The sequence below is a fragment of the Molossus molossus genome, unplaced genomic scaffold, assembly GCF_014108415.1.
Source record: "Molossus molossus isolate mMolMol1 unplaced genomic scaffold, mMolMol1.p scaffold_m16_p_8, whole genome shotgun sequence".
NCBI lineage: Eukaryota > Metazoa > Chordata > Mammalia > Chiroptera > Molossidae > Molossus > Molossus molossus.
The window spans coordinates 86,615,082-86,627,331 of NW_023425402.1; the positions used below are offsets into that span (position 1 = coordinate 86,615,082).

The following is a 12,250-nucleotide window of genomic DNA, read 5'->3' on the forward strand; positions in this document are numbered from 1 at the left end:
CATTGCTGAGGTGTTAGGATCTAAAGACCACGGGCAAGGCAAAAGCATGCGTGGCTGTAAAGGGCAACCTTGAAAGCCCAGTATCGTGTCCCAGTGACTCTATCCCTTCGTTTGCGCTGCAACATAAAACCGATTGCTGCGTCTTCATTCAGCAGCGGACGAGAAGTTTGACATGGAGTATGTTACATTGCACCAAAAATTTCTAAGCACTAGAATCACACAAGTGAGATTTTAAACAATTACGACACCAAAAAATATAAACAGTTACAACACCAAAAAATCAACCAGCAATCAAAATACCTCCTCTGCTCTTTTTCTGAAGTTCTAATTCTATGTTATTGGAAGCCTTTATGTTTGTATATGCATACCAAATTTCTGAGAGGATACACCAAAAAGCTTACTATCAGTTATTTCCAGAAAGGGAGAATTGGAATGGGAAGGACTGAATGAGGCAATTGTGAAATTATTACTCATTTTGACCTGTGATGTTTTATGTATTTATTTGCATGCTTTGTATTTATATATAAAACATCATTTCTTTTACTTTCTTTCTTTTTCTCTGATTACTTTATTTTTTGCTTTTTATATTTTTAAAAAGTTGTCAAGTCTATGTTTGATTTAAAACATTATAGTTTCCATAAATTCATCTCAAATTGTCCATTATTATTAGGCAGCATGTAATTTACTTCAAACATCAGATCATTTCTGTGTCTCTTTTTTATGATCTTTTAGAGGAAAATATAATCATTATTTTCAATTTGGACCCCAAATTGTCTCTGGCTTAACTTTAATTAATCTAATTAAATAAACTTTAATTAAATAGTTATGGTCAAAACAAATAGATCTGTGCCGTGCTTTGCCAGCAACACACTTGGAATCAACTGATTCAGATCTGGTCAGGGGTGACAATGACTTCAGCCCCTAGAATTTAAGAATCTATGACTTGACAAATTGCATAACCTAGAAAACATGGATAAATTCCTGGAAATATACAATTCTTTATGATCGAACCTAAAAGAAACAGAAAATATGAACAGACCAATTACTAGTGACAAAATTGAATACAATAACTCCCAACAAACAAAAGTCCAGGACCAGATGGCTTCACAGGTGAATTCTATCTAACATTTAAGGAAGAATGAATATCTATCCTTCTCAAAATATTCCAAACATTAGCAAACCAAACTCAACAATAGATTAAAAGGATCATACACCATAATAAAGTGGGACTTATTCCAGGAATGCAAGGATGGTTCAATATCCATAAATGAATCAATATAATACACCACATCAAAACAAAGGATAATAAGCATATGATAATCTCAATAGATGCAGAAAAGGTATGTGACAATATATAACATCATTTATAATAAAAGCTCTTAACAAAGTGGGAATAGAAGGAATATATTTCAGCATAATGAAGACTATATATGATGAGTTCACAGCTCAATGGTGAAAAGTGAAAAACTTTTCCCCTAAGATAGGGAACAAGAAAAAGATGTCTACTCCCTTCACTTTTATTCAACAGAGTATTGTAATCCTAGCCACAGCAATCAGAAAAGAAAAATAAAAAGGTATCCAAATTGGAAAGGAAGAAGTAAAACTGTCATTATTTGCAGATGACATGACACTATGTATAGAAAACCCTAAAGACTTCATGAAAAAACTATTAGAATTAATAAATAAATTCAGTCAAGTTGCAGGATACAAAATTAATATATAGAAATCAGTGGTATTTCTATTCACTAATAATGAATTATCGGAAAGAGAAACTAAGGAAACAATACCATTTACAACTGCATAAAAAAATAAGATACCCAGGAGTAAATTTAACCAAGGAGACAAAATACCTGTGCTTTAAGAACTATGAGAACTTGATGAAAAAATTAAAGAAGACAACACAACTAAATGGAAGAATATATCATGCTTCCATTTAAAAGAATATTATTAAAATGTCCATACTGCCCAAAGTGATCTACAGATTTAATGTAATCTCTATCAAAATACCAATGACATTTTTTCACAGAACTAGAATGAATAATCCTAAAATTTATATGAAGTCACAAAAGACATCAAATAGCCAAAGCAATTTTAAGAAAGAAGAACAAAGCTAGAGGTATAACACTCCCTGATTTCAACTATACCACAAAACTACTAATTAAAACAGCATGGTACTGGCATACACACAGACACATATCAATGAAACAGAATATAAAACTGAAATTAACTCAAGATTATATGGTCAATTAATCTATAACAATGGAGGCAGGAATGTGCAATGGGAAAAAGTCTCTTCAATAAATGGTATTGGAAAAACTGGACAGATACTTGCAAAAATATAAAACTGAACCACTTTTTTACACCATATACAAAAGATAAACTAAAAATAGATTAAATACGTAAATGTAAAACCTGAAGCCATAAAATTCCTACAAGAAAACATAGGCAGTAAACTCTTTGACATTGCTCTTAGCAATATTTTTCTGGAGTATCTCTTCAGGCAAGGTCAACAAAAGCAAACACAAACAAATGGGACTACATCAAACTAAAAAGCTTTTACACAGCAAAGGAAACCATTAACAAAATGTAAAGGCAACCTACTGAATGGAAGAAGACATTCACAAATGATATTTCTGATAAAGGGTTAATGTCCAAAATATATGAAGAACTTATAAAACTCAACATTTAAAAAAATCCAATTTAAAAATGGGCAGAGAACCTGAGCAGACATTTCTCCGGAGAAGACATATAGGTGGGCATAAGATTTATGAAAAGATGATTAACATCACTAATCACCAGGAAAATGAAAATCAAAACCACAATAACATATTACCTCATACCTGTTAGAGTAGCTATTGAAAAAAAGACAAGTAAGTATTGGCCAGGATGTGGAGAAAAGGGGACTCTCCTGCACTGGTGGTGGGATTGTAAATTGGTGCAGTCACTGTGGAAAATAGTATAGAGGTTCCTCAAAATATTAGAAATAGAACTACTATACAATCCAGCAATAACAATTCTGGGTTTTTATCTGAAGGAAACAAAAACACAAATTTAAAAAGATATATGCACCCTTATGTTTATTAAAGCATTATTTACAATGGCCAAGATATGGAAGCAACCTAAGTGTCCACTGGTAAATGAAATGAGTGGACAAGAAGTTGATACACACACACACACACACACACACACACACAATGGGATATTACTCAGCCATAAAAAAAGAATGAAATCTTGACATTTTTGACAACATGGATGGACCTAGAGAATATTATGCTAAATGAAATAAGTCAAAAAGAGAAAGACAAATACTGTATGGTTTCACTTACATGTGGAATCTATAAAACAAAAGAAATGGTAAAAAAAACAAAACCAAAACAAATAGACTCATAGATACAGAGAACAAACAGGGGAGGCAGGGAGGAGGATGGGTTAAAAGGTGAAAGGGAGTAAGAGGTACAAACCTCTATTGTTATTTTAAAGCCCAATATGTCATGGGGATGTAAAGTATACCATAGGGAAAATTGTCCACATTATTGTAATAACTGTATGGTGACAGGCTACACTTATTGTGGTGATCAAATTGTAAGGAATATAAATGTCATATTACTATGTTGTACACCTGAAACTAATATAATTGTATATTATTATAATAACTAATATTATAATTAATATTATAACTAGTAATATTGTATTTCATCTATACTTTAATTTTAAAATGAGAGTCTTTGACTATCTAAAGTGGCAATAAATGATGACTGAGCAGAATTGTGTTTAAATTACCTGGATATCTGAACAAATGGGCAGCTGCTTATCTGTCTTATGTATGTGTGTGTAAAGTGACACTATGTCTTTATGCTTATGACCCTTGGTCCACTGTTCACCAGAAGTGATTGTCTGCATATGTAGTTTCTTGTGAACAGTCTGTACCGTGTATAGTGTTGTCTCAGCAGCAGCATCATGCCTGTCGTGACACCCTAGGTGGAGCACAGAACAGAGGGAATTGTGAACCCTGCCCATAGGAATCCGTGGTTTCCAAGATCTCCCAATACGCAAACATACCTCTGAACAAAATGTTATAAGTAAACATCACAGACTGTTCCTAGTCTTGTTGTTAAAGTCCTCCCAGAGAAATGTGGAAAACAGAGAAAACGTAAATGAAACATATTCTTATATAAAATGTAGTTTCCAAAGCAGACCAGGAGGGACATTAAGTCACAAGTCTAAGCAATAGTAATTTAATTGTTGGTTTTGGTGATTAGTTAACAATTTTCATGCCATATGAGGAAAAACATTTAAATAATTTCTTACATTGGGCTTAATTTAGAGGAATGTGTTTTCCTGAATAGAAACGTTGTTCTGATTAACACCATCTTACGTTTAGCATCATTATGCTAATGACTAACAAGCATACAATCTTTTGCTTCTATATTCTGCTGTCACCTGTCAGGCAGAATAACATGACGGTTCTGAGCTGTCATGATTTGACTTCTAATCTCACCACTAATAACCAACAAATCAGCTATTGGTGCTAGTTCCCTCACTACTGACATCACAGGGTTGTTGTGAAGGCTAAATAATTTGGGTATAAAATACCCAGGACAATGTCTGGCATATAGTAAGAGCTCAATAGTATTAGCTATTACTGCTGTCTAATCCTCAGGGCCTGAATCCCATTATACCCCCTAGAAATAGAATAGTTTAGTAAGAATCTTTGGTATCCTCTTGTTAAGCCTGCTCTTCTCGGTTGACCCCACAGAGAACCTCTGGACTTCTGAAGTTCGCTATACCCCTCATTCACCACCTGTCACATCCCAGGGGTAGGTGCTGCGTCTCCCCAGGTGGATGGCAACTTCTCTCAGCACAGAATTAGATGTATTCTTCATGGAAGCAGTGGTTTCAGAGTTCCATGTTAACTTGTGGGAATCTCAGCTCAATAATTTCCCGAACCCATATCTTAGCAGATCCACAGCTGGAGAGCTATGAAGAGAGTCTGTCCCCTTCGACAACCATCATGCTCAAAGGTAGTTTCAAACGCTTGGCGAGTATGTGCACCCCTCCTCTAGATAAAATGTCCCGCTGTGCGAATGCGATTTGACATCACTCGAATCATTTGACATCAGTGCTTAGTAAATATTTGCCCTTTTTTTTTTTTTATTGAACCTTTGTCCTTTCTTGATTTCCCTGTTCTTGCCTGTTCCCATTCCACCCACTTGTTTGATCTAATCTCCTCCCATTTCTGTGACAATGCAGGATTCCTCTGGCTCCTTTCAGGTCTCGAACAATGAGAATCAGATCTTGAATAGTGATTGACTATAACCCAGTAAACCAAATTCCTACCCTTGAAAAAAATCAATAAGCTTTGTAATCCATGACGGGCCTCTCTGAGTTATTTATAATCAGATTATAGATTCCCAGCCTGCAAGAACTGTGTTCAAATAAAAATGCACTTTTTGTCCAAGGTGAAATTCATAACTGTTATTTATAATGAGAACGAGGGGGAGATATGCAAAATAATCTCCCTGTCAGAGTTAGCATCAGTCTTTACTGGGAAAATGCAGGCTTTAGATTCTCTGTCACTGTAGTTGATTTTGCCATTTGGGTTGGTAGGGTATTTGGTATGTAGCTACTGTTTGTAGGTAGAGCAGCAACTAAAATGCAGAGCCTTGACTGGAAGCCACCTTCTGCAAGAAGTCAGAGTCACTTTCATCTCCTTCCTTCAGTGGATTGTGAGGGACAAAGACCACGTGATCTCCAAACACCTGCTCAGCCCTGAGAAGCCTTGGAGGTGGGGTGGGATTGAGAAAGAGCCACGATGAAAAGGAAGATGACAACTTTCCCAGGGGAAATCACTCTGCAACCTGAGAGACCAGGGTAGACCATGCAGTAGGCTTAGAGGAGAAAGCAGCAGTAAGATCAGCTGTTGGGGGTCGGACTCCATTTGCTAGGAATTTGTGTGAAAAGCCTAGAAAATGTGTAAGTCCAAACAATTAGGATGGAAGAAGATGATCTAATATCATGCTACCTTCCCCTTTTCCACTGTAACTATTCCGGTGGGATGAGCTCTAGGAGAGGCCTCTGCACGCCAGACCCAGAGTATGCCTGGTCGAGGCAGGCTGGGCACGCACCTGCTCAAGAGGCTTCTGGTCCACGCCAGGAATGTGCTGCTCCTTGGGGATCCTTCTCTGAGCCAGCACTGGACTCGGTTCAAATGGACTCGGTTCAGCTCTGGGTACTCTCAAACTAGAAGTCTTGCCAGCTCAGCTTTTGGGGAACATATCCATTTATGTCAAATATCTTCATCCTCTTTAGTGGCATTCTCCTACCTTTGCAGATTATGATATTGATTTCCATTTCAATAAACTGCTTCATTGAAAAAAGTCTGCCTTTTCTATCAGTGCAGTGATGGGTCTGCTCTGCTCATTGCTATATCCCCAGCACTAAGAACAGAGCTTGGCTCAGAGTAGGCGTTCAAATATTTGTTGAAGGAATTACCTGTTACTTCAGACAAGCTAAATGTCCAGACAAACAGCAGTCAACGTCACAGGACAGGCAATAAATATAGGGAACATTACATCATGGCTGACCTTGTGAGACCCGTAAATTGCAAAGGATTTGTTTGGATGGATTTATGAATAACTGACTTCATAAAATGCTAAGAAGACCTGGAATATAAATTGGATTTAAGACCACCCTATACTCCCCTGGAGTCAGAAGCTGCTATTGGAAGCAAACTACTGCAACTACAACAGCATCTCCTTGTTCTAGATTTTAAAAGGACCCATTATTGCCCCCCCAGCCCTGAACCAAAATATACAAAAGAACACACATGACACAATTTATGTAAATATTTTTCAAGGTTTTATTGCAAACCAAAACTGGTTTATCACGCACACAAAAAAAGTTGTGTGGTGGGAAGGGGGGAAGAATTATACATATTATAACCATGTTAATTACAGTACATTAAAATGGTGGTTTACATTACAAATAAGCCTGTAAGTTTAAATATACTAGTGTTATAACCCAATGTACAGACTTTATACAATACATACAATTATCTGGAATGCAAAAAAAAAAACAACAACCCCATAAATAATGCCCATTTTCAGGTGACGTTTTAAACAATGAAAACACCAGGCTTGACCGACAACTGGGGCATTGGTCCATAAAAACCCTTTCTAAAAATAGAAATATTTGTAGCAGCAATGCTTTCTTTAAGCATCTGGATACAAGTCATTGCAAGACCATTTCAATAAATTTTAGTTATTGACTATATCTTACAAAAAAAAAAACAACAAAAAAAACAGTCTGCACATAAATTTATCTTCCAAATATGGAAGAAACAAACAATGTCCCACGTTGTAGTGTCCTGCAAGTGTCACATTGACGCTGATAACCAAAGCCATCCGCGAGTAGGCACACCACACTCAGACCACTGCTCGCACAGTAATCCACAGGGAAAGGAAAGAACTGAAACACTGCAACAGGAAAAGCTTTGGAGCTAACACGATCTCATCAGAAAAGGCACATTTCATAAGATTCGTTATCACGGCCCCGATCGACCTCAGGAGGTCCTTCTTAGAACAGCGTCCTTCTTCTAGTGTGACTGCTGCCTCTGTGCGAGGCAGCCCTCTCGTGCGCATTTCAGAGATAGCACCACGTTGGAAGGAAGAATAAAAGTGAAAACCTCATGAGCTCACTGAGAGGAGGATGTGCTCTTCGAAAAGCTTCCAGCAAACAGTGTGCAATAAGACTGCCAAGATGTGCAAGCTCCCGGAGATGTGCAAATTCTCTTTTAAGATGTCCTGTCAGCTGGCAGCCCCGCCAAAAGGCTAACGAAAACACTGAAACACACACAGTCCTTCGGAACCAACCCGACTGTTCAGAGGAAAGAGTCCACAGGAGGTGCATAGGAAAAGCCCAGGAAGGCCTCGGCGGCTTCCTTGACACTGGCTGTGAGGAGGATGCTGTCGGGGGACCTGCCGATGGAGTTGGGGACCGGCTCTTCAGTAAACTCGGGGTCAAAGTGCCGCAGGTCGCTGGGTCCGCTCTGTAGCAGGAAGGAGAAACCACATTCAGCATCAAGAATTCACATTGGATGCAGGGCTGGGAAATCCTCATTTAGGCTTTAAATTCTGGTGCTCAAGTCTTTCGGGCACAGTATGGAAACTTCCACAATCATTATCCATTTCAAGCACAAAACCCAGAGGTTTAAATGAGGAGAATGTTCCCTTTTTGTCTTTTAGTACTTTAATAGATAAATGTATTGAAAAAGTAGGTGAGCTTTGTTGGGACACAAATTCTACTTTTTCTCTAGGTAAAATCATAGTCCATGAGTAAAATATCTGTCAATTTATTCTCTGAGAGCCCTCCCCTCTCCACCACCATCACCACCACCACCACATCTGACTTAAAGAAATGCCCTCTGGGCCACCCCATACTTAGGAGAGAGAAAGATACTCACCACATTTGGGTTAAAAGGGGGAGTAATCTTCTTATTAATGAGATCATCCCAGTTAATTACGGAGAAGAAGACATGATTCTTAATCTCCATCTGTTGAGAAGAAACACAACGTTAATTTAGACAGGCAGACTTCCAGTAGGGCGGTGAGGTCTAGTGCAGCTCCCAGACAACCGGGGGAACAGAAACAATCACTCACAAAGTCATCCTTGGCACCCAGCCTCTTTGTCCTGTCCTTCTGCAGGAGGCCCTCCAGGAGGTGTCTCGCAGAATTTGTGATATTTGGCTTCAGCTGGAGGGGCTTGTTCAGAATGTTGTCGTACATCTCCGCTGTGTTTCGGCTATAAAAAGGAGGCTGAAAGAAGACAGAAAAATCACTTAATAATTAACTGGAAGTTCTGTACAGCACACATTATCAATATTGAAAAAAGATTTAAGCTGCAAAATATTAAGTTGGATTTGACACTGTCTTTTCCTTGATAGGGTTGGATTTTTAAGTATCTCTTTGGCAACTCATTTCAGGGGGTAGATGCCAATAAAGCCGTTTTTCACTCTCACATAGGTTAAGTGTGGCCATATCTAGTAAGATGTGAATTCACAAAAGATAACTCTACTAGGTAAGAGTTTACCCTAAAACGCTTACAAAATAACCAATATGCCTTTTATTAGCATTTGATAAGCTTACTGATAAAAGGCAAGACACAGTGACCAGGTCTATAATGGGGTCCGTGTGCCCAAAAGAGTCTGGATTTTAAGAAGAGTATATTCTAGGGAACATTATTCAAATCAGGACAACATTCCATGATTCTCGATGTGCTACTCACCAGGCCATAGAGCATCTCATATAAGACGGCCCCCAGGCACCACCAGTCCACAGTCCTGTCATAAGGCTGCTTATGAAGCACCTCGGGTGCGAGATACTGAAAGACAGACCAGAAGAAGAGAGTTTAGAGCCAGTGAAACCAGGCAATCCCAAGGCAGGCATGCACTTTGTAAGAGCTGAGACCCTGGATCCACTCGGAGAATATGCTTCTTTAGATGACTTCCTGATAAAACTACTGGACTTCGAGGTTGACTGGCTACCCAACAGTATCTTACTTGGGGACTTAGAAATCTTTTTTGATGTGGATCTTGCAAACAGCTAGTTTTAACTAAAGCAACACAAGACTTGGAATATCTCATGCTGCATCAAATAGCAGGTGTATTTTACTTGCAATGATTTGAACTAAGAAATCTCAGCGAACAGTTGCCTCTTTCTGTAGTTAAAAGCATTATTGCACTTATCTCTCTGGGAAGGAGAGGGTTTACCAGGCACCAAATCAAGCATGCTCCTACCTCAGGTGTGCCACAGAAGGTGGATGTTGTGCCATTGTGTTCAATGTTCTCCTTGCAGAGCCCAAAGTCAGTAAGGACAATGTGTCCCTGGCAATCCAGCAGAATATTCTCTGGTTTTAAGTCTCTGTAAGAAAAAATGAACAGAAAAGTAGTTGTACAAGTTAATTTCACTTCATAAGAAATCCTCTGTAAAGAGAATTGCTAAGGGGTATTAGAAGCATTTCACATTCACTGCAGTTGTATCATGAATAAAAAAGGGAGCCCTTGTTCTGCTAATCTATTCTGAGTTAGGTCCAATCCTAGTTGGCTAGTTCCCTGGTGGCATGGAGTCAAGGCAGCTCCATGCTAGGGGATCTGGTTTTAGGTGAACGAGTTGTACATAAACACACATTTTTTTTTAAAGGCCCTTCAAAGGCTAGGGCTTCTGTGTCTCCTTTATACCCAAGAAGGTTGCCTTAAGAGCTCCTCAGCTCACCTATAAACGATGTTCAGAGAGTGCAGGTAACCCAAGGCACTGGCTATTTCAGCAGCATAGAAACGGGCCCGCGGTTCCAGGAAGCAGCGCTCCCTCTGGAGATGGTAGAACAACTGTGGAGACAGAACAAAGTTAGTCTGCGTTGCCAAAGCCTGATAACAATGCATTTAATTAGTCTGGACATATATAGCTAAAGAGAACAATTGCAGGAAGTGGCCCTAAATAGTCTATTAACTATTTGAAACCTGGCAGGTTAAAGGAAATGCTAATTCTGGTAACTTTTCCCCCCTAACTATCTTTTAAAACCCCCGGTGCACAGACAAATCAGCTCATCTTCCCTCCGCTCACCTCTCCACCGTTAATGTAGTCGAGGACGAAGTACAGTTTGTCAGCAGTCTGGAAGGAGAAGTGAAGGCCCACCAGGAAAGGGTGCTTCACGTTCTTCAGGAGAACATTCCGCTCCGACATAATATGCTTTTCCTAGGAAAAGAACATTAAGATTTAGTGGCAAATTTCAACGTGGCACCGAAAATTCCAAGGTGAAACTATTCAATGAAAGTCTGTCTCCAACCCCAATCCATCAAGCACACAACTCATACCTCCTTCTTTTTCAGGATCGCTTTCTTTTGTAAAACTTTGACTGCGTAGAATGCTTCTTCTGCTTTGTGTCTTGCCAGAAGAACCTGAAATTTCAATTAAAAAATCATTTTGCTATCTGCAGCCAGGGAGAAGGTAAAATAATAAGTGCATCAAAGGCTATAGATAAGGAGGTCTTCAGATTTGAAAGTACCTTTCCAAAACTGCCCTTCCCGATCACTTTCAAGAAGTGGAAGTCAGATGGTTTAGCATGAGGATTGGATGATGGGCCAAGGTTGATTTGCTGAGAAGGACTTGGCTGAAAAATAAATTGTTTTCTTTTATTATCTTGGTTTCAAAGGAAGGAATCAATAATAAAGTGTAGGCACTATCAAAGGTATTACATCTGCAAATGACTGAGGCAAGTCACTACACATCTAAAAATATTCAAAACTACTTTTTATCCATGCATGTATCTCAAATTAGAATATAGAAATTATACACAATGCTAATATAAACATAAATCTTTTACGAAATATGCCTTTTAAAATACTACACTGACTCAATACTTAAGTGCTACGTCACTTGTTATGCATGAATTAAAGAGGCATTCCTGCCTTGCTACTAATTTCTAGAAATGCCATTTTAATTAATCAATGTAGGAGTACTGATTCACTGACAAGATTCCTACGTAGACGCAGTACAAATAGAGAATACTTACTGGAGGAGAAGGGTTGGCATTCATAAGCTCAGGCTCCTGAGGCTGGGAGATTTTCAAAATGGACTGAACTTCAGGGCTGCAAAGAAAAGGAACAATTTAGAACCTCCTAACTCGCCACAAGGGGGCACACCAACACAAATAGTGAATTTCTGGCTCAACTATTCTCGGAGCACTCAATGTTTCAACTAAAAACACCCAAAAAATTACTCAAAGAAATTAGCCAAAGAAAATAATAAACCCAGTTAAATAAGGAGATGAGGGTTGTTCATGGAAACACGGTGAATTAGGCAAAGATGGAAATTTTATCTTACAGCTTCATAACAAGCCAAATCTGCAAATTGAAGTGCTTAAAATGTTTTAAGTAAATTGGAAATTGAAAAGGGATCCCCATCCCCGGGGAAGCCTTCGGCTTCCTGATCAACACACTTATGAGAATGTCTTTACTGCCAGTGACCTGAAACTATGCTAATTTTTATTTCCCCCCGATTCCCACAACTTACTGTTTGCATGCATAGGAGTTATTGGCAATCTTCTGAATAAAGTCGTTCAGGCCCATCCTCCTCTGTTTCATGAAAGCTGTGAATTAGAGAGGAGAAAAGAATGTTTAGATTGGCTTTGTAACTTCCGACGCCACACGCACTAATCTGATGCAGAATCTTCAAAAAATTTCCACTTGGCACGTCCT

The 12,250-nt window shown here is 38.7% G+C and overlaps 1 protein-coding gene across 3 annotated transcripts in view; it reads right to left on the reverse strand.

Moving 5' to 3' along the window:
• Positions 1 to 6,841: 6,841 nt before the first annotated feature.
• The window catches only part of SGK1 (serum/glucocorticoid regulated kinase 1), a 101,497-nt gene continuing 96,088 nt past the window's right edge, over positions 6,842 to 12,250 (reverse strand). For all 3 annotated transcript variants that reach the window (XM_036248710.1, XM_036248711.1, XM_036248712.1), the window contains 11 exons: positions 12,066 to 12,141; positions 11,566 to 11,641; positions 11,059 to 11,163; positions 10,868 to 10,951; positions 10,617 to 10,748; positions 10,269 to 10,381; positions 9,794 to 9,917; positions 9,283 to 9,378; positions 8,658 to 8,813; positions 8,462 to 8,551; positions 6,842 to 8,047 (listed from right to left, as the gene is read on the reverse strand). In XM_036248710.1, coding sequence (XP_036104603.1) covers positions 7,880 to 8,047; positions 8,462 to 8,551; positions 8,658 to 8,813; positions 9,283 to 9,378; positions 9,794 to 9,917; positions 10,269 to 10,381; positions 10,617 to 10,748; positions 10,868 to 10,951; positions 11,059 to 11,163; positions 11,566 to 11,641; positions 12,066 to 12,141 — 1,220 coding nt within the window. In that variant the 3' untranslated portion in view covers positions 6,842 to 7,879. The remainder of the gene's footprint in view (positions 8,048 to 8,461; positions 8,552 to 8,657; positions 8,814 to 9,282; positions 9,379 to 9,793; positions 9,918 to 10,268; positions 10,382 to 10,616; positions 10,749 to 10,867; positions 10,952 to 11,058; positions 11,164 to 11,565; positions 11,642 to 12,065; positions 12,142 to 12,250) is intronic.